This window comes from Porites lutea, chromosome 14 (genome assembly GCF_958299795.1).
Source record: "Porites lutea chromosome 14, jaPorLute2.1, whole genome shotgun sequence".
Taxonomy (NCBI): domain Eukaryota; kingdom Metazoa; phylum Cnidaria; class Anthozoa; order Scleractinia; family Poritidae; genus Porites; species Porites lutea.
In genome coordinates this window covers 7,222,588-7,249,495 of record NC_133214.1, presented here as the reverse complement: position 1 = coordinate 7,249,495, position 26,908 = coordinate 7,222,588, and the positions used below count along the sequence as shown (strand labels likewise).

At 41.6% G+C, this 26,908-nt stretch overlaps 2 protein-coding genes and 2 pseudogenes across 2 annotated transcripts in view; 3 read left to right on the top strand and 1 right to left on the bottom strand.

The window, feature by feature from the left end:
- Window positions 1-23,131, bottom strand: part of LOC140925058 (uncharacterized) — a 32,071-nt gene extending 8,940 nt beyond the window's left edge. The window contains exons 1-8 of the mRNA XM_073375014.1: window positions 22,930-23,131; window positions 19,840-19,913; window positions 13,496-13,555; window positions 11,467-12,719; window positions 10,326-10,345; window positions 9,634-9,732; window positions 9,120-9,224; window positions 2,323-2,772 (exon numbers count right to left, since the gene is read on the bottom strand). Coding sequence (XP_073231115.1) covers window positions 2,323-2,772; window positions 9,120-9,224; window positions 9,634-9,732; window positions 10,326-10,345; window positions 11,467-12,719; window positions 13,496-13,513 — 1,945 coding nt within the window. The 5' untranslated portion in view covers window positions 13,514-13,555; window positions 19,840-19,913; window positions 22,930-23,131. The remainder of the gene's footprint in view (window positions 1-2,322; window positions 2,773-9,119; window positions 9,225-9,633; window positions 9,733-10,325; window positions 10,346-11,466; window positions 12,720-13,495; window positions 13,556-19,839; window positions 19,914-22,929) is intronic.
- On the top strand, window positions 4,583-6,287 carry LOC140924928 (uncharacterized; annotated as a pseudogene).
- On the top strand, window positions 6,437-7,519 carry LOC140924927 (uncharacterized; the record flags this gene model as incomplete). Its single annotated transcript, XM_073374912.1, has 1 exon — window positions 6,437-7,519. A coding segment is annotated over exon 1 (1,080 nt), but the record flags the coding sequence as incomplete, so codon positions are not given.
- LOC140924925 (uncharacterized) lies at window positions 7,522-8,319 on the top strand (annotated as a pseudogene).
- Window positions 23,132-26,908: the final 3,777 nt, after the last annotated feature.

The window sequence follows — 26,908 nt, the reverse complement described above, 5'->3', positions numbered from 1 at the left end:
CTAACCTCCTACTGCTAGATAATATGTTTGCAATGATAACAGAATGTGTGCGACTGGTAAGACGAAAACCATGTTAGCACTGTGTGGGAAAAACCGAAGTAATTAAACACAAGTATAGTATGGTCCAGGGTATCAAAAGTGCGACTCACAGATCAAGCATTACCAAAAAAAAACATCATGCCGACAATCAATACATGTAGTCCTTAGAAATATTATTCATAACTCGAAGCAGGGCAGTCTCGGTGGAGTGATCTTTACGGAAGGCGGATTACATAGAAGGCATCAAAAGATTTTTCTCCAAGTACAAATGGAGAGATTAAGAATCATGTTTACGGCAAATGGCAACCGTCAGATTCAAGTTGACAGTTTCTTAAAATAGGAAATGAGTAGCAAAAAACTGTGTAAACTAATTCTTGGGGATGAAAATATCGTGAAACTATAGATTTGTTTCATAGAAGTAATGAACCGTAAACGAAAAGTAGAGGGAAAACTCGGTCACGTGGTACAAATTGACGTTTGCCGTAAACGTGATTCTAAATCTCTCTAATGTGTTTGACTGTGGAACTTTCTCGATGACTTTTCCCAGGAAAAATGTCTAGGCTGCAGAGAAAGTATTTAGCCCATAACCAAGCCTGACATTAAAAAGCTACAAATTTTATTCAAAAGTTAGTTTTTCGATAAGCAGAAAAATACCAAAAAGTCAGCATATATTTGGCAATCAAAAGCTATTTTTAGTATAAACTAGTTGTAATTACTGTCTCTACTAAGGAAGTCATCACACCTACATTCATTTCGTTGTCGGACACGTAACAAGCAACTCGCGTTTTAATAACCTATAAAGACCATAAAGCTTAAATTATAAGCTGAAACCCAAATACAAAGGAATAGTGATAGGAATTTCTTTGCCTGCAAATAAAAATGTTTACGTCACCTTGTCACGCAATGATTTTTGTTAGGTTGCTAAGAGGGGCACTCACTGCTAGTCACGTATTCAGCTTCAACATAGGTAATCGGCAGGGAAGGGCTGCGAGCAGGGTTCATATTTGACACAAATAGTCAAGTACGGTTCGCAAGACTATCAAGAGATAAATCGGAAAATTACTCGCTTGGAAATTACATGCCAGAATATTACTAGCTGTTAAAGTGCTAGTCTCTAGCTCGTCCGGAAAAGTATTTAGCCTCGACTTCATTTAAGGTTAAGGTATAAGACAAGCTACATTCTTTGAAATCTTCCTCTTGGTCTCCGGCCTTAACAAGCTTTGCGAATTCGAGCCTTCTCCTCTCCTCCTTCGCCTCTTTCTTAATGACACTTTATTTACTCTGGGTCCCTTTTTTCGTGCCCTCACCTTTGCCAAAGCGTAAAAAATCAAATAATCATAGCTAGGTAATTTTGTTTGAAGATGTTATATTTAATCAATGAATCAGCCATCTTGCGTGGCCACAATTTTACCCAAATATATCGTTGTTCTTTATTTCTTTAAGCGCTCTTGCGAACAAAACTCGATTGATGACCCCGACATTTAGCAAAAGGTTCTCTTTGAGGGTATAAAAGACAAGCGGGCAAGGAGGTAGAAAAAAACTTTACGTTCGTCTACGTGGGTTTTCAAAGCACCTTAAGGCAAAGAACGATTTCTCTCTTTCAGAAAGTTACTATTCAAAAGAAAATATCAAAAGTACTCCCCCCGACCCCAACCCCCCCCCCCCCCCCCTATCAAGTAACGTTGTTAAATCTGTTACCTAAAATACATTCTGTAGTCTGTTAACTAACCCTGGACTGTCCATAGCAATAAACGTTATTGTAATTGTACTCTTCTGTACGTGCTCTAGCCTGACAAAACAGCCAACATTTGGCGACGCTACCACTGGTTTCCCCGCCAAATGACGTCTAAGAAACCAGCGCAGAAAATCCATACTGAAGACGCGTCACTACCCAGATCTAGGTAGTACTTTTGATTGGATGATCAAATTTTCCACGCGGCACGACCAATTAGAAGCAGTACCCAGATCTGGGTAGTGACGCGTCATCAGTATGGAATTTCTGCGCTTGTTTCTCAGACGTCATTTGGCGGGCAAACCAGTGGTAGTATCGCCAAATGTCGGCTGTTTTCTCAGGCTATACGTGCTCAGGAACATGTTGAATGCATAATTATTACTAGTCAAAACAGGGGTCATTGCCTTTCCTAGTGCATTGTGAGGTCGCCTTATGGTAGTAATGCGCAGTGCTAAAAAAAGGGAACAGGGGGCAAACTCGTTTCTAAGGCGTTTCCCAACTCATTGTTAGTCTAAACTACTACGCGTAACAAGTGTTTTTTTGGTACCTACCTTCATTTTTCAAAATGTTTTTTCGGTAAGCTTTGTACTCCCCTTCATCGATAGTCAACGTTAGTTGCACTGAATCAAGGCCCCATTGTTGTAGAATGTCGTCTGTCACAAGGTACCTCTGCGCCACTTCTTGTAGATGGCCCGTGCAATAGTCTTTCCATAGTTCATCAAGAATATACAGCGAGCAAGCCTGCACTGTTATTATCAAGCTTCCCGACTTGTTATCAACAATTAGTAGTTGACGCGTCTCTCTCAAATACCGCTGAAAACCATTTAACTCGTCAAGATTTGAGGGCTGAATGGCTTGAAGATACTTATCGGCAACAAGAGTCATAACGTCTTCCAAAGAGGGTCTATTCACCATATTTTCCTCCCGATTAACATTTTGGGTTGATGAAGCTCCTCCTTGTTCAATGGCGTCACAATCAATCTGAATGTCAAGATTTTCTGCTGAAACATTTACAAAAATAATCCACTTTAGCTTGTTCTTATTGTGGTCATCGTGAAAAAAGCAGAGCAGATTAGCATTAATTAGCTTTGAGATAAGTAAACAACGTGATTATGTAAAACAGCTACAGCTTCTTCACATAAATAAATCTACTGTAGTTCAGTTTACTGAGCATGGTGCTTGTCTGACTTACGTGATAAAGCATTTTGTGGCGCTAGAGTAAAAAGATATAAACATTTAAACCTTTTAGAGTTTCTAGTGTGTCAAGGTAAGAAAATCCATTTCAAAATAAAAGATGTTTCCAAAGATTGACGATAGAGAAGGACAAAAAAGTTTGTGAAGATAAAAAAGGGACAAGAAAGTCCAGGGAGTGATTCTGCATCATTAACCGGCAAAGAAATTCGAGAGATTTAATAGACTGTTTTCACTCACGTGTCCAGCATCTATGCAAATTTATTGAAACAAAAGAAAGCGTTTGCATAAGAAAAGAGTTCAACTCCCAGAGGACTGGTTTGCAACACAAACATGGCCGCCGTTTCATTATTTTAGAACACCAATATGGCCACCGTGACGTCATGTGAAAACGCTATTTTGGCGAATCCTTGTTTACAGTTTTTTGCCTCATTAGCATAGACTTATCATTATCTGATGAAGCTAATAAAATTAAATCTCTGAATATTGAAAGAGCATAACAATAACGTTTTCGTGGCCGTCGCTGTCGTGGTATCTTAAACTCCTTACTATCTGACAACAGCGACGCCGCGTCCATCGAAACTTTCTCGCGGTTATACCAAATCATCCAGTTACGTGAAAGTAGGGAAATTAGGTTGGAGCTGAAGAGAGGGAACCGCGTCCGAGGTCAGACAGAGAGAGAGAGATTAAAACTTTTTGCCTTGCCGTTCCCGTTCTCAAATCAACTCAACATTTGGTCATTTTACGTTGTAGTTGTTCAGGAACGGAAAAAAATTGCAAAAAAAGCATGATGCACGGGCAGAGTTAACGTGGTTGTTTTGCTCATAAAACCTATTGTGTTTTAGACGTTCCCGTTGGCGTCGCCGTCGTAGTTTTGTAAGGTTTCGTAAGGTTGGAATTTCTTAACGAAGGATATAAATTGAGCATGAACTGAGGACTGGACTTTATACAGACAACTTTGGTACTTCATGCATGTTTCTGGAAAGGCTTTATCGCTGATTCGTTTTGCAAATGACCCTTATACAGTCTACAATCGGCTAAGAAGAAACACAAAAAAGACTCAGTGCGCGATTTCGAAAACATGTGAATTGGGGTAAAACGCAATGCTGAGCTTTTTTTGTAATTTGTAAGGCTACTTCCAGGAAAACAGTGATTAAACCAAAATTCGACGACAGATTTTCTTGAAAAAGTTTCAGTGCTGCAATTGATCAATGTACTATAAAATGCCCGATTTTTTTGTCCACGGAAATATTTTAAGTTGCCTAACGAAGGCGCAAAATTGAGTAAATATTGAAGCGATGTGATATATTTGGATAATTCTTTGCGAGTCCGACGTTTGGTCGAGGTGTCGATGGTAGAGAGTAACATGGCGAGGATCGATTTTTTTATGTTTTCAATTTTTTAATGTGGCTAAATGTAATTTAGGCAAGGTTAATCTCGAGCTAATGCTGCCAGCGGTCTCGCCCAGTTTACACATGATCCGTGGGGGCGCCCCCTTGGAGTTCGCAGGGGGAAAACTACGTACTGCCTTGCTTTCTAGCGATCGTTGCGATCAATGCTTTTATGAGCGAATCTTTGCGGATTCATTAGCATTTTTCATTAGCATTTTTCCGTCATGTCATGCCTCGTTCTACTCAAAACAGTCAAGCGACGCCACCCGTCGAGGTTGAAGCCGATGCGAATCGTCCGTCTTCCTGTGATGTTGCCGGTGCGTCTGCGAGCAATGCTTCGCCTCCTGGGGATGCCAATGCTTCTGCTGCCACGAATCCACCATCTCAACCGTCCCCGGAGTTTCTGGCTACGGTTGTGCAAGTTGTGAAGGCTGCTCTGGCGGCGGAACAGGCTTCGGTACCTTGCCCAGCTTCTACGGCCCTTCCAAACCAAGACCAATCTTCGTCGACCGCTAGCCTGTCCAGTGCGATGGCCTTTGGGGGCGTTCCCTCGCTGCTATCTTCGCAAGCCTCCGCTTTTGCTGCACATTCCACCTCCGCAGGAGCTTCTGCTGCTCAAGGTAGGCCAGCTTTGGTTGTTCCCACATTTGTGTCGACCTTTTTGCCCCCGAACCCCTCGCATTCACTGTCCATTGCCAACATGGCGACCACGTCGTACCAGGATAGCATTTCATCTGCTGCCACGTTGCCCCAGGCCAACATTTCGTCCGCGACTTCGTTCCCCGTGCTGAACCAGCCCTTCATTGTCGGTCTGGCTTCTCCCCCATTCCTGCGAAAGTAGTCGGCCAAGTGGTGGCGGGGAATTTCATTGACCTGGGCGATCTGCTCCCGTCGACTGTTGCGTCTGCCGAACCCGAGCCTCAGCTACTGTTTGACGGTCGTCTTGTGCTTACCTCTACTCCAAAGAAGCCTAAACGCCGCGTTGAGGACATCGCCACTTGGATGGAGGCTTTCTCTGTCTATTGCCTTATTATGATCTCCTTCTTCCCGCACCGCTCTCGAGACCTATTGCAGTATAAACTACTCATCCCGAGGACATACCGTCAGTTTAGCGGGAAGGTTTGGCTGGCCTATGACAGAGCGTTCCGGGAGCATGCTGCAGCTGCAAATGTCGTTGACTAGTCGTCCATAAACGTCCAGCTATTCAACTTCCATGCTGCGGGAGGCTCGGCTCGTGGACCCAATGTCTCTTCCCCTGACTCATCAGAACCAGCTGGAGTAAGTGCCTCTCAGATTCTGTGCAAGTCATGGAACAAAGGTCGTTGTGTGGCCCCATATGCCTCATGTCGTTTCGCTCACCGCTGTTCCAGCTGCTCTGGCGCACATCGTGCTGTCAACTGCCCAGGGTCAGAGCCAGTCCAGCCCCCAGTCAAGTCCAGCCGCCGCTCGCGATCCCCGTCCCGTTCCTCCAGCAAGTCTCGGCGAACGTGAACTCTCCTTTTTTAAGCTTAACATTTGCTGTCTGTTGCTAATTGGTCCTTTCTATACTTAATAACATAGCACGAATAAACAGTTCTTTTATGATATGCTATTGTATGATATTGTTTGTTTCCTTTTCTTAGTGCCACTTCCCCCGGTGTCGGAAATAACTCCCCTTAAGGTGGACCAGTTTGCCTGGGAATTGCGAAATCATCCAAATCGGCAGCTTTGTAACTTTGAATTGGACGGACTGCGCAACGGTTTCAAGCTCGGTTTTCAGCCTGCGCTTTCACTAAAATCAGCTAAGAAAAACAAACCTTCAGCCTACCAGCAGCCCTTGGTCATTGATGAGTACTTGGCCCATGAGGTTTCCCGGGGTAGGGTTGCGGGCCCTTTCAGATCTACTCCCCTCCCCAACCTTCATATAAGTAGCTTTGGGGTTATTCCCAAAAAGGGTCAGCCTGGGAAGTGGCGATTCATAGTGGACCTCTCTTCCCCCGGTGGTGCAAGCGTCAATGATGGGATCAACGCCCATGAGTTTACCTTTCATTACATAACAGTTGACCAAATCATCCGCATGGTGTCCCGACTCGGCAGAGGGGCACTTATGGCCAAGTTTGATGTCGAGGCAGCTTACCGTAATATTCCAGTCCACCCATCAGACCGGTTTCTCTTAGGAATGAAGTGGCGGGAGTCCTACTATGTTGACTTGACCCTTCCATTTGGCCTTCGCTCTGCCCCTTACATTTTCAACTCAGTGGCGGATATGGTTGAGTGGATTCTGGTGCATTCCTATGAGGTCTCCGATTTACTCCATTATCTCGATGATTTTATCACAGCCGGCCCCTCAGCCTCTACTCAGTGTGCTAGGAACCTCAGTACTGCTTTGGCTGTTTGCGACCAGCTAGGCTTACCTCTTCATCCTGGAAAATGTGTTGGCCTTACCCTAGTACTTACAGTTCTGAGCATTGAACTGGATTCTGTCAATCAAGTGGCCCGCCTTCCAGCAGAGAAACTCCACGCCCTGCGGGAGTTGATTGCATCATGGTTAGCCCGGTCTTGGTGCAACAGACGGGAGCTAGAGTCCCTAATTGGTCACCTCCATCATGCCGCGAAAGTGGTATGGCCTGGTCGCACCTTCTTACGTCGGATGATTGACCTGCTCAGCTGCTTCCGCAAGAAGGACCACCCTATCCGCCTTAATAAGGAGTTCCATCGTGATTTGCAGTGGTGGCATCAGTTCCTGGTAGATTGGCATGGGGTCAATTTGTTGCTTTTTCCAGGCAATACGCCTACTGCGGACGTGGAAGTTTCCTCGGATGCAGCTGGTTCTCTGGGCTTTGGTGCATATTTAGAGGGCATGTGGTTTACTAGTTCTTGTATGCCCTCACAGCGAGAACAGTCCATTGCTTATAAGGAACTCTTTCCAGTGGTCGTCTCTGCTCATGTTTGGGGCCACCTTTGGTGCAGGCGGCATGTTCTATTTCGATCGGACAACGACAGTGTGGTGCACATTCTGAATGCGAGGACATCTAAAGTGCCATGTCTTATCCATTTGCTACGTTCCTTGCTACTGGCAGCTGCCCGTCATAGTTTTTCGTTCTCTGCCCAACATATTCCTGGAGTCACTAATTCGATAGCTGATGCCCTTTCTCGCTTTCATTGGCAGGACTTTCGCCGTTTGGCTCCGGAGGCTCATCGTCACCCAACTCCCATTCCACCGCAGCTGTTGGAGGACCTCATCTCCCCACTTTAGAAGCACAGTGCTATTCCTATTTGGCCCAGGATCTAGCAGCATCTACCCGCAAGTCATATGCTACAGCTCAGTCCCAGTTCTTGTCCTTCTGCCGTCAGTTAGGCAGGATCCACTCGTCTGGGTCTCCCTGCCCGGCAGATGAATGGACGCTCTGCTTGTTTGCTACGTTTTTGGACGGTTCTCTTCAGCACTCTTCCATCAAAGTGTATCTCTCTGGGGTGAGAGCCCTACATATCGAACAAGGTTTTGCGGATCCTCTTCACAACTGTCTTCGCTTGCAGCGTGTCATTCGTGGCATCAAACGCACTCAGGGCTCCCCCTCATCTAGTCGTTTGCCAATTACAGATGACCGCATGCTAGTCATTTGGAAGTCCTTAAATTTGCAGCTCCCTGATCATTGTATGTTTTGGGCGGCATGCACGCTGCGGTATTTTGGGTTTCTATGGTCCGCGGAATTTACGGTCCCTTCTTTGGCAAGTTTCTCCCCCTCGGTTCATTTGGGAGTGCAGGATATCGCAGTGGACTCCAGCACAGCTCTCTCGTGCATCCGTGTCACTAGCAAGGCTTCCAAGACAGATCCGTTCCGCAAGGGCTGCTCCATTCATATTGGCCTTGGCAAGTATCCCCTATGCACTGTTCACGCGTTACCGGCCTATTTGGCTATCCGGGGTGAAGGGCCGGGCCCTCTGTTTCTTTGTCAAAACGGGTAACCTCTCTCGAATAAGTTGTAATGGGAAAAAAGATCTTCGTGCCGTGTTTGGATGCAATAATGATCGCCTTTTCCTAGTTTAGTATTAGAAATATGGTCTTTCACTGTATATTTCTCGGGAAAAAGGCAATCATTATTACATCCAAACACGGCGCAAAGGATCTTTTTTCCCATTACAATCTTATTCTAAGAAAAGTTTAAGAAAAAATGTCCCGAAAAGCGCTCGAAAATACAAACGAAATGTGCTCATGCCCCCTGGGCATCCTATAATACTCCTTAAATCGAATTAATTCAATATGGCCACCGTATCGGTAAAAAGGTCTATTCATAAGAACAGTCCAATTTTGATTACTTCTCTGTGATATGAGGTATCTGTTCTTAGCACCTGGGGGACCCCACGTAGGTGAAGTAACCCGCTTAGGTGGGGTAACCCGCCTGTCCATATAATCTCTCATTTTAATTTGATCACGTTGGCATGATAGGTGGGGTGACCCGCCACATGTTACCTCACCTATCTGGGGTCCCCCACCTCCATGTAAACAGGCCTTACGAGCCTTTCAACAAAATTGCAGAATCACTGATGCGGCACGCGTTTTAACTTTTTCTAATAATTAGAAAAAGTTAAAACGCGTGCCACATCGGTGATTCTACAGTTTTTTACTATTATTGCACTACTGACTGTTTCACAAGTTAAATTGGCTGAAACTTGACTACCAGCGCTTGGTCAGTAAAGTAATTTTGATGTACTATATATTGTGAATGACACGGTTCCTGCATATCTGAGTTTGGCGTTTTGTACGTCTTCCTGTTTCTCTAACTTACCACTTGAGACAGAGTGACCATGGGCTTGCCCTTCCTCAGCCACGCACTGATTATCGCTAACGCAGTCTCTCCTACAGTCGATCGGTGCTGGGGGACAGCTTTCCTCTGGAGATCAGAAAACGCCATCAATGACTTGACGAATTCAAATCTAAGTTAAAACTTTCAAAGTTGACAGTGATACTTTATGTCTTTTTTAACTATGTTTTATACACAGCTTCCTTGTAAAAAAGGCTTTCTTATTGTTTCTTAATTCTTGTATTGAACGTAATAAGTTGACTAAGTAGTTAGATATTTGTAATATATATAGCAAGATTTGGTCCATCGTGAAATGTTCGTGTAAACACGTTCTGCGATCTATAGGCTGATGGTTTTGGCGTGACTTTGTAAAATTTGCCTTTCTCTGTTTTGTAAGCCTCCAATCGAGAAGGCATAAAACTCAGGGTCGGCAGACAGCTCAATGTTTTGGTCAAGCTTAAATGACTCAAGCTTTACGGGTAGCAAACGCAAGCTTTACCTTCATCTCGTGCCAGTCTTGGTTGCTTTGGATCTGGGACACCACTTGGAGGTAATGGCCTTTTACCTTTTTTCATAGGTTGAAGTCCCTCTGATGAGCCTGAAACTGTATTATTTCATTTTGTTCAGTTTTTTTCCATTGAGTAAACGCCCTTTTTGACAATAACTGAGCGATTCCCCCTACTGGTCAAGAGCTAGAGTCGATGAGAGTATAGATCATGGATATAACATGATGGTGGGCAAATCGGTTTTTCTTTTTCTCTCGCGCGATTTTCCTCGAAACGTAAACGGAAATTGACGCCTGAAACTGTTCATGTTATTGTAAAAAACAACTCGAAAACAATTTTCCATGGTCTGTACTCTTATAAAGCAAAGAAATGACGTCAAAATGTTCATAACTTTGCAGTAAAACCACACGCCAAACGACATAAGTTTGAACATTTTGACATCACTTTTATGTCGATCTATGGTCTATAAGAAAATTGTCCTCGATTTGTTAATTGTACAGCATAAGATGACTTTTTAGAATGAGAAGCCTTTTAAACCATTCGCCATACTAAGACAAACTTGTTGATTACAAGTAATACCAATTGCTTCCTTTCTTCCTAACACGGTCTAGCAAAGTAGTAACAATGCAATATTAAAGTTGGAAACAGTAGTTTGATACAAGGATGCAAAACTGCATTAACAAACTTTTTCTCTTAAGAAAGTAACTAAAGTCATTATTTAAGATTCAAAAGTTCAGTAATATCCTGAGAGCAAGGACCTAAATTTTCCCAAGTTAGCCTAAAGAGTTTCAAACATAAATGGTAATTATAAGAAAATTTAGCTATCTTACTGAATAGGTTCTTAAATACTGAAGAAAAAGAAAACGTTTTAGCTAATAAAATTAAGTGGTGTACACCTTCTTCCTTTTGTATAAATCTGCATAGCGAGTTTTAAGTAAAAATGTGAAGGTGTCTACAATACATTTAAGAAAAGCTGAAGCACCAAAGGCAATCACATGAATTTTGAAGTCCTTCTTCAGAACATACATGTACACGACTTGATTTCAATAGATAAGAAGCTGTTTCAAATCTTAGGCTAATAAGATTCTTGTGTAGACGGGGTCTACACTATAACTGGCACATTTTAGCCTAACTGCTCCTTAAAAACTAGGTTAATAATAGCGGGTTATTACTGTATACTTTTTTGAGAAAGTTTCTCAGAACATGAAGGTTTCCAGAGGGTTGAATATTCCCAGTAGCTGTCACGGATGAATCCTACTCAATCGATGAACTATTTTCTAAAAATAATAAATATTAAAACTAATCATTTTTTTTTATTCTTATTTAAACTGTTTGATGTAGATTCCCTGAAAGCACTGGAGAACAATTGAACGGATTGAAAGTAGATTTGCTCTTATCACTAGGGTAAAATCCATGGCAAGACACGTTTATGAAAAAAAATCACATCACTGCTTTTGCTTGAACAGAATGGCATTTAAAAAATCACTTTCATCGGTACGATCTGCCTAGGGCAGATTGATACACGGGCTCTGCGAACCTTCATGAGGCACGAAATTTGAAATCAGTTGTTGAGCCAATCAAAGGCGACCGTAACTCTTTGTTTTGATGCACGAAATAAACCAACACTACACAAATTTAAACATGTCCCCAGATATATTAAACTGTGTGCATGGTACGTTTTTTTGTCACTGTCCATTTACTGTGACTTCTTCCTACAAGACAACCACTTGTGTCTCCCTACCTTGCATAAGGTACAGCTAGCAAACCTGTGCGGGTATATGGTATGTGGGTACATGTGGGTATAACAACACAGAGACCTTACTTACGACAGTGTGATTTCTTTACCTTGAGAGATGTTTCGCATTATTTCAATGAGACTATTACAGTGATCCTGCCAGTTGTGCTTTATAGCATATTTTTCACGTAGGGTTTTACTCTCGTCAAGTCGAATCTGTCTGTCTTTTTCACGGATAATTCTGATTGCACTGGCCCAAGCTTCAGGATTTTCTGACTTCACTACAAAGTATGAACCAAACGAAACGTTTTTCAAAGCCTCACCAAGACCAGAGTTCTCACTGACCAGCACAGGCAGACCCGCAGATAAAGCCTCAAGGGCGGCTAGACCAAATCCCTCGGTTCGTGACGGCATTATAGCAAGATCAACTTCCCGAAACAATCGGGCTAGCTGCTCTCTTCTTTCATCAAAACAACGCACAGTTAGTTGACTGCGATCAATGCCTTGCTCCAGTAGCAAATCTGCAACTTTCTCTTCTTCTCCACTTGGAGCTCCAACAAACAACAGTTTATAGGGTTGTGGCTCGTCTTTCAACTCGGCAATAGCACGAGCAGCGATGTCATATCCTTTCAGCCGAAAGTCTTCATTGTCACCACGTCCAAACACTAAAACACAGAATGTTCTTCTTTCTTCAGTGGCTTGCTTTACATCAGCAAACTCAGAGAAGATGCCTGGGGTAAGATTAAGAACATCTTGATCCTTTCCACATCTACGGAGATAACCTGAGAAAGCTTCAGCCAGCTTGGGTCCAACTGCTAGTACTTGATCAGCTTTTTCACAGAGTTTTACCTCGGCCTGGTGCTTTTTCGCGCCTCTTGAAATGGCATCTGCATAGGACTTGTACATACCAAGCTCTTCAGGAGCTGTATGAACGACCTGAATCCACTTGCAATGATGATGTCGTTTTATAATCTGCACTTGCCGACCAAAAACGGCTCCATGTCCTATCACACAGTCCACAGAATGGTCTTCCGGCAGACAAGATAACCAGAGAGCTGGTTCTAAACCTGGCATTTCTTCTGCTTCAATGAGATGGACATTGCGACTTGCAGCAACTTTTTTATCTTCTTCGCTGCACTCAGGAAGATAAACACTGACCTCCACACTGGGGTGTTTCGCCAACTGAATGGCCAGCTCTCGGTTGATGGTCGACAAGCCTCCTTTTGTTGATCTCCATTCACTGCTTAACAGAGTAACTTTCAATTTCCTGGAGGTCGTGGATCCTGAATTGCTTTCATTGTCTTCCTGTGATGTAGAGGCTGTGCTTGGAAAGGATGACAAATCCTAAAAGAAGAGTAACATTATAAATTTACTAAAGGGTTTCCTTAAAAGACGCCTTAATAAGTTCATACAAACCGGAATTACATGTAAGTTAGGACACTCAAGCATTGTTTTTTGGGTAAATTTGGCTGAGATGAAGTACGTTACTAACTTTTTTGCAACTGCTGAGAGGTGAGGATCATTGATCATTGACCTTTGGGGTTCACTAACTCAACATTCCAAAAGAGGTACTTATACAAGCCAGAGGGCCTGCACAGCAGGGAAGCATGAAGCTCCAAGGAGTAAATAATTATTACAACTCCAACCCTCCCCCAATGGATGGAAGAGGTGCTTAAAACAAGCCAGCACAGTGAGAGCTTATCTTGGCTTGAAGCACCATGGAGCACCATGGAGTGAATATTACAACTCCACCCACCACCCTACCACCCCTCCCTGGATGGAATGCTAGTCCATCACAGCATTGCCCACCAGCATGTTTCTATTTAACGCAAAAAAAGACCTGTGTGTGTGTTGGGGGGGAAGGGGGGAGGGGTGTAATGTAAAAAAACGTTTCTTGTCAGAGAAAATCAAGTGATGGAACAGAGAGGGCTTAAATCCAACCCCCCACCCCACCCCTGATCTAGAGTCTGATGTCATCACCATCCCTCCACCAACATTTCGAAAACCTTCTCAAACCTCAAATCTAATCTTACAACATGAGATTGAAGACACCAGCAAAAATGGGTCTTCACTAGACAAACACTATTAACAACTAACAGATGATCAATTTTCCAACTTACCTCCATCAGCCTGGACATCACAGGAATCCTAAAAATACTTTAACACTGCAGACATGAACACTACAATAGAAGCATAAAAAAGTGCATGCACACTGTAAATATTGGTGCAATGTTATCTAGTACAATTTAACACTAAAATTTTGTGGGAGTTTAATTTTGGGAATAGTCCAGTCTGCTCTTTCTCTCTAGGAGTCAATTGGGTAATTCACATGCATTATTGTATTCAACATCCTTCATTTCAGTGAAATACAGGCAAATTAAGCCAAATCTGAAAAAGTTACACATAAAATCTGTTCTCATGTTAAAGCAGAACAGTCTCCTTAAATATTAGAGCTAAGAACAAAGGAAATTATGAATCAAACTAGAACAAATTTTGCCCCAAAACAAAAATAGATATATTGTTGTCTTTCTTTGTTATAATTACAGCTGTGAGGTCTGCATTTTGGGGTAAATAAAAGCCATGAGGTACATTAATTTACATTTACATAAAAATGAATTGATAAGTGGCACTTTGGACTGGTGTAACTTTTATTACTTATGTAAATAAAAAATATGATTCCTTTTAATGGTGTATTTTTCAGAATTTTGGATATAATTAAAACCTCTTGCCAACCCAAGACACTGCAGATAAACACCAATCACCAATCATACACTGTATCTAGGGCACTTTCCATTCAACAAATATTCCAGTTTGAAATTTCGGAAATTCTATGTTCCAACCCAACCAAAGCCACCACACATTTGGTTGTTGCACTGTCATGTTGTAACCTGAATACAGAAGAACGGAAGTGGGGACAACAAATTTGTAAAATGGAAAGGGACATTTCAGTCCAACAAGCAGGACCAGTCATAAGGGACCACCTACCCCTATTCTGCCTCAAAAATGGATATGACAGGAGATCAAGCCTCAAATTGGGAATTCTTCAAAGACAGCTGGAAGAATTACGCTGCTGCTACCAAACTGGATCAGAAAGACAAGAAAATAGTCGCAGCACGTTATTATCGATCACTGGTAAAGAATGCCTTCATGTCTGCAGAAATCTCCCTATGACCGAAGAAGAAAGACAAGATGCTGATGTTATCCTCACAAAGCTTGACGAATATTTTGTGCCTAAACAAAATACAATTTATGAATGGTATGTATTCAACTGTTGTTCTCAGAAACTTGGTGAAAGCTTTGATCAGTTCTTGATTGAACTCGCAAATTTGTGGCTACGTGCCAGTTTGGTACATTTGAAGGTGAAATGCTTCGTGACCGCATTGTCACTGGTTTGCGAGATCATGGACACTGCGAAGTCTGCTACGGGAACTACGCTTACTCTTCAAAAAGCCATCGATATTTGTCGTACAAATGAAATGGCAGCAAGTCAGCAACTCAAAATGGAACAAACTGACACTGTTCATCTCATCCACGGGAACGAAACTTGCACCCGCCATGCGGATCCACGCAAGAATCATCGCCAGATCAAAAACTGCAAATATTGCAGAGACTCCCACGTGGCTGGAAACTGCCCAGCCTTTGGCAAAACATGCACTAAATGTAACAAAAAAATCATCTTGCAAAAGTCTTTTGCTCCACCCCCAAACACAGTAATTAGAAACCAAAGAAGAAATCTAAAGATGAGTGCCAGCGAGTAAATTAGTTGAATGAAAATGGTGCATCAGATGAACCTGACGGCGACGAAAGCATCTACTCCCTGCAATCTCCTAGACAAAAGAAGCAGTACATTACAGAAATTCTGGTGACAGCGAACAAAACCGAAGACAACATGCCAATCAAATTTCAGGTTGACACAGGAGCCTCGTGTAGCACCATCACTTTAAAGGATTACAAGAAAATCACTCATGATCAGTCCCTGATACAACCCATAAGCAGCACAAAACTTCGAAATTGTTGAGCATGCATCCACTTCTCTACTTTCAGGAAGAGCCTCTGAAGCCCTGAAGCTTATTCACTTCAGTGAAGAATGTATCCTGCATGTTGACCTTACTAGCGATGAGTCACTAACTCAAGAGAAAATCCTTCATAACAATCGCGATGTCTTTACTGGTCTTGGCAAGCTACCTGGTACTTATCATATAGATTTGGACCCTAATGCCAAGCCCGTTCAAGAAAATCCAAGACGTGCGCCTATTTCAAATAAAGATGAGCTTAAAAGCAAGATTGAAGAGCTCGAGACCTTGGGCGTTATTGCAAAAGTTACAAAACCAACCCCTGGATCAATAATATGGTTGCAGTGAGAAAGCTGAACAAACTCAGACTGTCTCAAGACCCTCTACATTTGAATAAAGACATTGTCAGAAACCATGCCCACTGTGGAGGATATCGCACCCAAGCTAAGCTGAACAAAAAGAAATTACGCTTCAAGTTCAGCAAAGTAGCATACATGGGCTACATACTAGGATCAGAAGGTCTTCAAGCTGACCCAGAGAAGATCCAAGCCATACAGAACATGCCCCGTCCAACAGACATACATGGAGTTCAAAAGCTGATAGGAGTTGTTACCTACCTTTCCAAGTTCGTACCACAGCTCAGCACCACATGCGAACCCCTCCTTCGCCTAAAAGAAAGCAATTCCGTCTTTGATTGGTTACCTCAACATGAAGATGCCTTTGTCAGCATTAAGGAACTAATCACTCAAGCACCTGTTTTGCGTTATTTTGATGTCAGCAAAGAAGTCACCATCAAGTGCGACAGCTCTGACGTCGGCCTTGGTGCTGTCCTCACCCAGGATGGACAACCAGTTGCTTATGATTCTCATGCACTAACTCAGACAGAAAGAAACTATCCGCAGATCGAAAAAGAATGTTTAGCAATTGTCTTTGCTGCTAAATGATTTGAGCATTAAATTCTGGGAAAAGACACTGTCCAAGAAACTGTCCTCTTATGACAATCTTTTTGAAACCAATCCTCACAAGCCCCAAACGCCTTCGAAGGATGAGACTCCGACTACAGATGTACCCACTAAAGGTATCGTACAAGCCTGGCCCTCAAATGTTCATAAGAGACACTCTCTCCGGAGTTGCTCTCCCCTTGCGTCATGCCAAACCAGACTCACCTGAGTTCCTGATTTTTCAAGTCAGCCGAGAAGAGAGTTTTCGCAAAGAAGTTGAAGAGACTAACCCGTGCAAGGAATCACTGTACAAGCCTGAAGTCCAGTCTGCTGTAACAGCTCAAGTGATGTGCAGGAGACAACTCGCCAAGCACGCACTACCATGACCAAAGTGCCAAACAGCTACCTAGTCTAGTAATTGGACAGCCAGTCCAAGTCAAGGCACAACCTCAACAACCCCGCAGCGATTGGAAGCCTGGAGTTATCCAAGAGAATATAGCCCCTCGGAGTTACCTGGTGGAAGTGAATGGACATACCTATTGCAGAAACAGTGTCCACCTACGTGATGCTGTCCAGTCCCAGACAGACAGTCTGCCTGTTCAAGAAACTGACCCGGCTCAGACCCCAGGTCTGTCTGAGAACAAACCTGCTAACAATGATCACGACCCAGCTAGCAATCAGCCATTACTCAGGAAAGTCCCAGCAACATCTACGTCGAGCAATACCTGTGACACCTCCAGCTAGGGGCAACGTGACCCAGACCAGATCTGGATGAACTGTCAAGCCCAACAACCTGTTTAAGGACTTTGTTCAGTGAGAACTTTAAGAATAGGACTGACTTATCAAGTTACACTTCGTTTTGTTCTTTTTTTTTTTCAGTGCAAGTTCCAAGGAACATTTGAAGTTCAAAGAACATTTGATTCGTCCCACGAATCCTTTTTGCCCAAAGTTTTGCTAGTTTTCACAAGTTAACTACGCATGCATCCCTTTTCTTGGAAGGAAGATGTTATGTAGTGTATTATGTCACACATCTGGGACTGATTAAAAACATGCTTGTTTATCATGCGCTCGCCTCGTTGAGATGCTAGTCCATAACAGATATTATAAGACTATACATTTTTCTGCACTAATAATATATAGATTTAGCCACGGCTAAAAGTGAGGCTCCCATTAATAAATTTATAATTTAAATCAAATAATAAACTTGTATTCCACAATTCAGTTAACTTTAGAGCACATTTGTGTGACTTTTCAGGGAAAGGCTAAGCGATTTTACAAAAAATAATTTGCAAACACCCCAAGAGTGAACCAAATCTCAAATCGAGTTGATAGCCTCATAAGTACACCCAAAAACTGGCAATCATCTTGGATCACATTTATTAAGAACCATAATGGCTCTTGATCACCGTAGATTAATTAGGCCTGGAAAAAAAATTCCGGCCGAAGTTTTTGCGTTTGACAAGTTTATTTGACAAAATCTTGCCAACAAATCTGGGTGCGTGTAAACCAACCTTTTATCACATTTATACGTCACATCTGAGGTGAAACAGTACTATGAGGCACTATTTTTATCATACAGACCTCGGACAACAGAATGCAGTATTTCACAGTATTGCGATACAAATTGCCATTCAGCAGGACGATCGAAGGACGTGTGGGCTTTAGCTGTAAACCGTTGAAAAAATTTTCAAAATCATATATACGGCCAGCTGGTTCTGACTTTTACAGTGCTAACACTGACAGGGGTGTTTGAATGAACATTAACAGAGTTACGCTCCAACATAATAAAGAATTTATTATGTTTATTTTTTATTTTAAAACAGTTTAACGCGCGGCATTTTGAGTACTCCGGGAAGCGTTGTTTACTGAACGACTGAAAACAATCGGCACAACGATTAAAATTACAAGAGAGAGTACTAACAATCAATAAAAGAAATATAATTTGGTGAAACATATACAGAGACGACAATTTTCATTCAGGAAGACACTAGTATTAAAGTGTCTCTAAAAATCTTGAGTCTTCGAGCTTAATGCTGAAGTTTATGTTTTAAGCCGGCTTCCCGGTGTTTGCTTTTTTCAAAGACGAACTCGCGGCAAGAAAATCGCTCAAACCTTTCTTTTACAGCCAGAATTATAACTAAATATTCTTTGAAACGTTTTCTTTCTAATTGCGTTGAGAAAATGTCTAAAGGCTTTTTAAAGATCTGTAAGCTTATAACAAACCTGATACTGGGTCAGATCATTGTCTCAAATCTTACAAACGTGCATAAACAAAATAGCCGCATAAACTACGCTCGACTTCATTAAATTAGGAATAAAAAACAACAATCAAATACAATAATTACTTAGGCTTACCACTCAAGATGCAGCTCCTGAAAGGTATCAAGTAAGGCGAGTATTGCTTCAGACTTTGCAACCCTCTTATGCATTAAGCAAGATGAAAACAAAAACGATGCAATCCAAAATTGGATTTCCGACTTTGACTCAACCAAAAACCCAATAAACAAACTAGCCATGAATAACAGAAGACTCCTTATAGCAGCTGAATTTCATTTTGTACATCCAGTGGAAAAAGAAAGTTAAAAACATCACAAGTTGACACAAAACTCTGTCAGCTTCAGCTGTCAAAGTAAACAAGATTCAATTACAAGATGCTGCATAAATTTTCCGCATCAACTCACCTGTCAAATTTTGACCAATCAGAGCATAAAAATTGGACGTAGAGCGTGACCAACGCGTGAACATGGCGAGAAAAGTCAAAAGCAACTGTCTTCCCTGCCTGTAGCAGCTGGCTGAATTTTCGCGTCCGAGGTCAGTTTGAAATCAAAATTTTAATTGTGTGGTACATAAATACAACATATTTCATATGAATTTTAAAAAAATTAAACTTGAGCCTGCGATCATTTGAAAACCAGTACCTTGTCAGCGGATAACTTCAAAAAAACACTTGACCTCGATGGGTCGACACCTGAGCCCGCGATACAGTCAAGTGATACTGGTCAGCGGATACATTGTTTTGACAGCTGTCAATGGATCACAACATTGACGTGTATCAGTTTTCCTGTGCTCCGATCCCAAACTAGCTAGAAAGTATGGGACTGAACATTGATCGTGATCTAGTAAAATAATTAACTGGTCAACGGACAGCTTCCAAATAAATCACGTCACCTCAATCAGTTGACACATGAGCCCGCGATATGGTCATGGGATACTGGTCAGTGGCTAACCTGTTTTGACAGCTGTCAATTGATATTGTGAATGTCCAATGTAAAAGATGTGGACTTGGCAAGACACGCCTGAAACACGCCTCCCTTCCTTTTGATAGTCTCCCCTACCCCACCCTTACAATCCGTAGACGCGTACGTACGTACACTCAGTCAATCACGTGACAACCAAAGGAAAATAGGTTGACCATAATCTATGGGTATGGGGCTCTGTCGCGCGCGTGGGAGCCCCGCTATAAAAGTGTGATAATTGTGGCAAAGTATGAAATAATGCAAAATGTCTTACCAAAGCTTGGTACATGGATGCTTGATCTCTGAAACCCACACATCATAAGATTTGAACTGACTGGTAGCAGGAACCTTTATGATAAAATCAAGGGCAATGTGTTAAGACAAAGAGCAGACATCCAGTTACATATAACTTTTATTACACATTACTTTTGAACTGGTGATGGTACGGTCATTCGTAAACCTCCCCCCACGCCCAGCAAAGACATACATGTAACATACATATACTGTAGCAGAGCATTTAAATATAATTCGTGCGCTTTGCAAATGTGACAGTCTACAGGATTTTGACAGGGAAAAATAAAGTGATAATCCTTTTTCCATTTGTATTTTTAACACCTTCCTTGAGTTACTTTAATTCAGTTACGGTTTGTAGCTTCAGGCTTGTATCATGTGCAGGACTTTGATATTCACTTTGCCACATTTTAAGCAATTACTGTAGCTCATGCTCTAATAAGCGGCCTCCCCAAAAAAGGTGCCCACCTTGAAGGCCAAAATAACAAACAAGCACCACTCTTGAATAAGTCCCACCTTCCCCCCCCCCCCCCCCTTCACTTTCTTAATGTAGGGATACAAGAAAACATGTTTCTACATCCACTTTATGAGAATTTATGAGAATCAATTATTATTCAAGATGATTATAATGAGATAATAAACATGCAAACCATTTACATGTGTAAACGTGTGTAATGAGCCTATATGGACCGTCACTTAATTACAAACCACTGTTTTAACAGATGAAAGGCAATAATATTGACTAAATGTTTACCATAAATCCTCTATAAATGGAAAAGCTTAACCCATTCACTCCTGAGCCGCCTGTAGCCGACCATGCTGGTCCACATGCTTTCTACCGCTTTTGACATCATCCATTTTACCAGTCAAGGACAACTCTGTCTGCCAATTTGTGCAGAGTGAAGAGATCACACCATACCAGAATGAGCACAATTCAGTCAAGGACACCAGAGAAAAAGGCAAAAAACCATGTAACACTGACCTGAAAATGTCCATGAAAACCTTGTTCCACTACCCACCTATCTTTCCTTTTATCTAATCCTACGATCCTAAAAGTTTTCCTAACAACCTTTGCCACCAAAATGAAGCCCACTAAATGCCCAGCAAGAGAAAGAAAAAATGAGGCAAGAAAAGCGAAAAAAGAAGAGAGGATAGAAAAAGAAAAGTAAAAGTCGAGACTGCTGTGTCACTTTTAAACCCCAAAATCTCAAACTTTTGCTTTCTGTGCATGCCTGAACTTAGCAAGCTGATATTTTGCATCTGGAACAGAAGGCCATGAAGTGTAAGACCGGCAACCAGCTTTGTGGTAAGTGTTAGCTCTTAATAACACCACAGTGACCAGAAAACCACTTGACTAGCTTTAAAACTCATTTTTTGGCAAAATCTCCAGGGAAAATGAGTTAAGTACATGAAGTAGTAGGCAATGCAGCCAAGGGTCAAAAACAAATATACTATCCCAGATCAGTCCAGATGACATTTTACAGTGATTGACTGATTAGTGAAGAACAGTGAGGTTGACGGGCGAGGGGGCTTAAAAGAAAGGGGGTTTCTTCCCCTGAAAAGGGAGGGCATATTAGAGAGGAGGCTTAATAGAGGATTTACGGTATATGGATAATGTAATTTACCTTAATTTCTTTTAAAAATGTAGCCAAAATAAAGTTACAATTCATTAAATGGGAAAACTTAATTTGAGTGACCTCTTCCCAATAAGTGCCCCTTCCTTGAGCAGGAATTTTTAACAAGTGCCTGGGTGCTTTTTTGAGGAAATCAGTAATTTATTAGTTGCATTTGAATGAGCCCACGATTCTGCAATTAATTTTAGTTTATAATAGTGGAATCCATTGATAGGTCCTCCAACAGGCCATTGGATTTTGCAGTATTAACACATTTACAACTGATCCAGCCACCCACAACCACACATTACAGATCCACATTCCTTTAAGATTTCCACAGGTGAATGGATTCACTTGACGCATGTACCTGTGATGAAATGTCACATTCTTTTACTTCACACCGACTGTACATGACCACACCCAGCAATTTTCAGTACAGTTTCGAGGGGTGATTGGCCAGTTTATGAGGTGGCTGCATCAGAAAGTGAGTCATATTTCATGGCTAGTATTTTTCTGGTTTTTTATGGTAAGGGAGCTATTACAATACAAACTTTGTAAAGGAAAAAGCCATTTTAGAAGTGAAAGATGCAAAAGTTCACGGACAAATGCTCACAGTTAATCCATTAGCCCCATTAACTAGGCGTGTTTCCATGGGAAATGTTTCTATGAAAACCAAGCTAGAGTATGGCTGGGTAGTGGAAAACATTAAACACTTAATGACTGGTCCAAAGGGAAACAGGTTATCTTGTTTCACGATTCAAGGAAAACAAAATTACAGTGAAACCTCTATTTATCAGACCCCTTCAGGACCTTCCCATAGCCAGGTGTCCACTTAATAGAGGGTGTCCGCTTAATCTTAATAATTGCGAATAATATTTGTCTGTTATACCATTAACGATTTACATTCAACGATTACCCTGTACTGTCATAAAGTTCTATGCTGTTAAGGAAGCTAAGGAAGGTGTGCTGTGCTTTTTGCGAGACTTTCAGGCGAACTTTGATCGCGGATTACAATCATACAGTCTAATCTACAGTTTACTGACAGCTAAATGTATTGCTTTACCTTTATTAATCGACTACAGTACGTTTTTCAAGGACGTAATCCATTATACCACATGTAAACGTGATTGTAAATCTCTTTAATGTAAGGCCATTTCGAAGGGAAAAATCAAAATTACTGCTATAAAGCAAGTGCCCGCAAACCCTACGGTAGAAGCTGTTTTACGTCTGGCTACTTCTGAAGTAATTTACAAAACGCATTTCAACACACTCTTTTAGAGTCACGTGATCTGTCTTCGTGTACTCGACTACAGAAAGATCATTGTTTGCAGATACCTTAGGGACTAATAGAAAACTGATGAGTCCCAGATTTCTTCTCGAACGTAAAAACAAGGGAGAGGCCTTGTAAAATCAAAGGAAGAAAGTTAGATTATAAATTCAATCAGCTTAATTAAGCTTACCTAAAATTCAAGAATTCTGCACAACGGATGCAGCCAAGTGGAAGCCATCTTTGCTTTGATCTCGGCACAGCTCGGCATAAGGAAAGGCTTGGTGAGAAGATTGAATCAACCCATGACTGCAAGACTGATAAAAACAGCTAGAAGTTTGAAAATTCCTCACGAAATTGGACTGATTCTCTGCATTGCTTCCGCCTCGGCTACCTTGGCTGAGTTAGGAGCATGAAGGGATGATTTCATTGGTCAAACGCTGTCACATGATGTGCCATGTGAAAAACTACCAACGTTGTAAAGGTGATGAGTGGACAGAGGACTTTGACGCGAGGGAAATAGAACAATTTGTTTGCATTCTAATTATATTTTGTATAGGGGAAAAAGACACAGCAAAACGCAAAAAAGTGACAATAACAAGCAGAAAAAATATAAAACAAACAAAAGAAAGCAAGTACGATTTTTAAAACACGCTCCGGTCCCCACAATCTGAACTCTGCGCTCTCGTTCCTCGACTCCTCGTTCTTTGCTCCGAAACCGCAAGGAAACGCTTACTACGCAGGCTACGGACAGGCTAACTCCGGGGTAACAGAGAGAACTAAAATTTAGAGAAAAAAAACAAGACGGTAAGGACTAAGAGGTCATTAAAATGGGGCTAGAAGGTACAAAGTTGCGCAACTGTCAGGATTTGGGATCCTCCGGCGAATAATGCTTTATTCCACTATTACTTTTTTCCTCAAGTTTATTAACATAAGCGAGGCTTTATTAAGTACTTATTTTCGGGCATGGTTGATAAGATGCTATGGATGGATTTGGAAGAAATGAATCTTTCTGTGCATGGAGTAACGGTAAACAGTAAAAGGCCAAGGACTAAGCCTTGTGTGCGGATGACAGAAAGCGAGAGAGAGTTTTAGTCCTACCGACATGAGAGGGGGTTTTTCTTTTTCAGACATGGGTGTAGCGAGGGTGATTAAAAAAAATGAAGTTGTCACGTACTTAATGCTACTTTGTGTTTTTCACCACAGTGGCAAATAATAAAGCAGAACACCTTCCCGTCCGTTTGAGATCACTCCCTTCTCTTTCACACCCACAATGACAGCTAGACATCACAAACGGGACTAGGTTCCATTCGCAATTAGCACATATACCGGTAATACACCTTGGTTGCTCCCCCAACATTTAGTACACGCATTATCTTCAATTTCGCTTGGGACGACTATAAAACCGAGGAGAAATTAAAACAAAAACTATGCAATATTTTGGGGGGCAAAAAAGGAGTGTTACAAGAGATGTGCAAATGGGGAATGCTGTTTTCGAAAAGCGGAGTCTTTATTTATGCGTTTACTAAACAGACCGCATTCGTATTCTTGATAGATGACTGCAACAAGCTTGCAACCGAGGTAAATGCGAGGTAATAAGATGCGTAAGCCTCGATTGTAAGCTACAATCAGGGACAAAAGTAGTTGACACTTGTTTAAAATGGGTGCTTTTAACAAAAATTTAATTTATTTATTATTTCATTCTTTTTAAACGCCATAAATCCCCTCACCCTCCGAATCAATCTTGTCTGAAGTAAAAAAAAGACTTGAGGGTCCAAAATTCAACATTGATTTTGGGGGGAAGGGGTTGGGGTAGACAGGGAAAGGGGATAAGTATATCCACTATGCAAAAAGGGGCCATTTTATGGAAGTCTGTCAACACTTTTGTCCCTCATTGTAGTTCCAGTCCATTATCGCGACTATGATTGGGAAGGTGTAAGATTCAAACCCAACGCCTCATCATCGCTGGCTCATGGCTGAGAGCATCTGAGCTTAAGTAAAGATTTTTTTGTGCACACCCAGCAGGATGTCATTCTTTGTCCCGGATTGATGGTCTAACCGTGTTTGCACACCAGTCTCCCGGTTAACAAGCAATCACGTGGCCAACTGTGCTGTAAGAGTAGCGCGTGGTTCTCGTTCTATCCTCCCTTTGCCCCCTTCACCCGAATCAAGACGGATAATCTATCTTCAAAATCTATCAACATTGACGGGTAAACAGATGGACAATTAAAAAAGTGAGGCGGATTGTTCATCCAAATTTAAAACCGCTCCATTTTCAAATCAAGACATATTATCTTTCTGACGTGAATTATCCACTGGATATCCCTCAAACGGATAATCCGTCCCTAGTGTGAAAAAGGCCACTGACTGTGCTCTTAACAGGACTTTCGCAAGTATTTGTTTGTGAATATTTTAAAGGCACTTCAGATGTTAACGAACATTAAATGAATAACGACCCCAAGAAGTCATATCGGGGAAAACCCAAGATAAATGTTGGCAATAGAAATCTCACACCGTAAATACACCAATACTATTCTTTTTGATGATTTGGAACTAGCATGAAATCGGGGCTCATACTGGAGCTGTAGAAGAGACCCACTCCTCTCTGGGAACGAGATTGCAAGTCTTCTTTGTTGATCTATGATCATCTCTTTGGCTTAAACAAGATGCATTATGGTCTAAGTGAAATCTTGAATTCTGTTTTTTCTCTTCCGTTTCAATCGCAGATAGTACACCGCTTACTTCCTGTTCGTCTGTTAACAACTAAAAACAGGGATGACCCCGACCAGTTTTTCAAAGATCACTTGTAGGTTATTTACTTATGACGAGCTAATTATCTTTGATCGAAGAAAGCTTGAATTCACTGAATTCCAATTATACTTTTTAATCAGCAGTTTAAGGCATAGTTCCTTTGAACGATATTTTTTATTGTAATTACCTGTTTAAAACATATCATGTTAATACATGAAATTATAGAACAATCAAATAAAAATTTACTGAAATACAGAAAGGCCGGGCTTTCCTGGCTCACGTAACAAGGCTCTATTAAGTATTTTACAAGTTTTAAGATGACAGGGCATAAAAGATCATAAAACGACGCTGCAGATAACCCAAACACAGAAAATGAAGAACACAATTTCAGTAAAAAGGATTCTAAAGGTTTTTTTTTTTCAGAAAGGTGTCAACTTTTAATGTTTATGTTTTAAAGATTGCATTACGTGGAGTTCCAATAAACTTTTGTGCTGCTATGTCATGCTATGACTGTGCACTCACATCTTACTGGACGCACATTTCGCGTCCCGCTCGAACGGTAAAGAAGAGAAATGTATGAAACACAACTTTCAACAGTTAAATTAAATTTTTTCCTAAAAAAATAAAAACTAGGTACAGTGTATGCAATAAAATATATAAACTGTTATGTATGTTGTGCTTTTGTACTTGGCACATTGTAATCTTGATGTGGTTTTCTATCATGGCAGGCAAACTAGTATTAAATAAAAGCTTAAATCATTACGTAAGGCCTAGGCCAAACGTCGAACTTTTCATGAGACGAACCAAACTCTACCAAAGTTTGGTTTATCTCACGAAAAATTCGACTATTTCCTCCAAGGGATGTTTGTTACCGTTTAGCTTATGGACTCGCCAATAGATCTTTTTAGCTTTTGTCAGCTGTTGTGTGCTTTGTTTCCTATTTCAAACCACGTGATTGTACCCCCCCCCCGCCCCCGCACCCCCGTGTAGCCTGGACGAGGTAAAACGACAGAAGTTCAGTCTCAAATTTGGCCCTAAGGTACGGTAAAACGGGCAAGAAAAAACCGTGCAATTGAAAAGCGATGTTGCGCGTTCCACCACCCGTTGTGCAGCAATGTAGTAAAACAAGCTGCAAGATTTTTGTTGCCCGTATTACTGGTAACTGGGGCTTTACTAGTAAAATGAAACATTCGAAGCCATTGAACACACACTAATTAAGTAAACCTTGATGGCAGTGGACGTCGGCAACAATGGATCTACAGGAGTTCTTCTTTTGATATCGGGACATCTCGAGTTGGAAGCCGACTGTAATTTGCGTATTGAAGTGCCCAGAAAACTCCCTTCCACACTTCGCGTATCCACGGATGCAAAATGAAACACGTTGCATGTACGTCAGTCAAGTTCAAGATCACTTGCGTTGA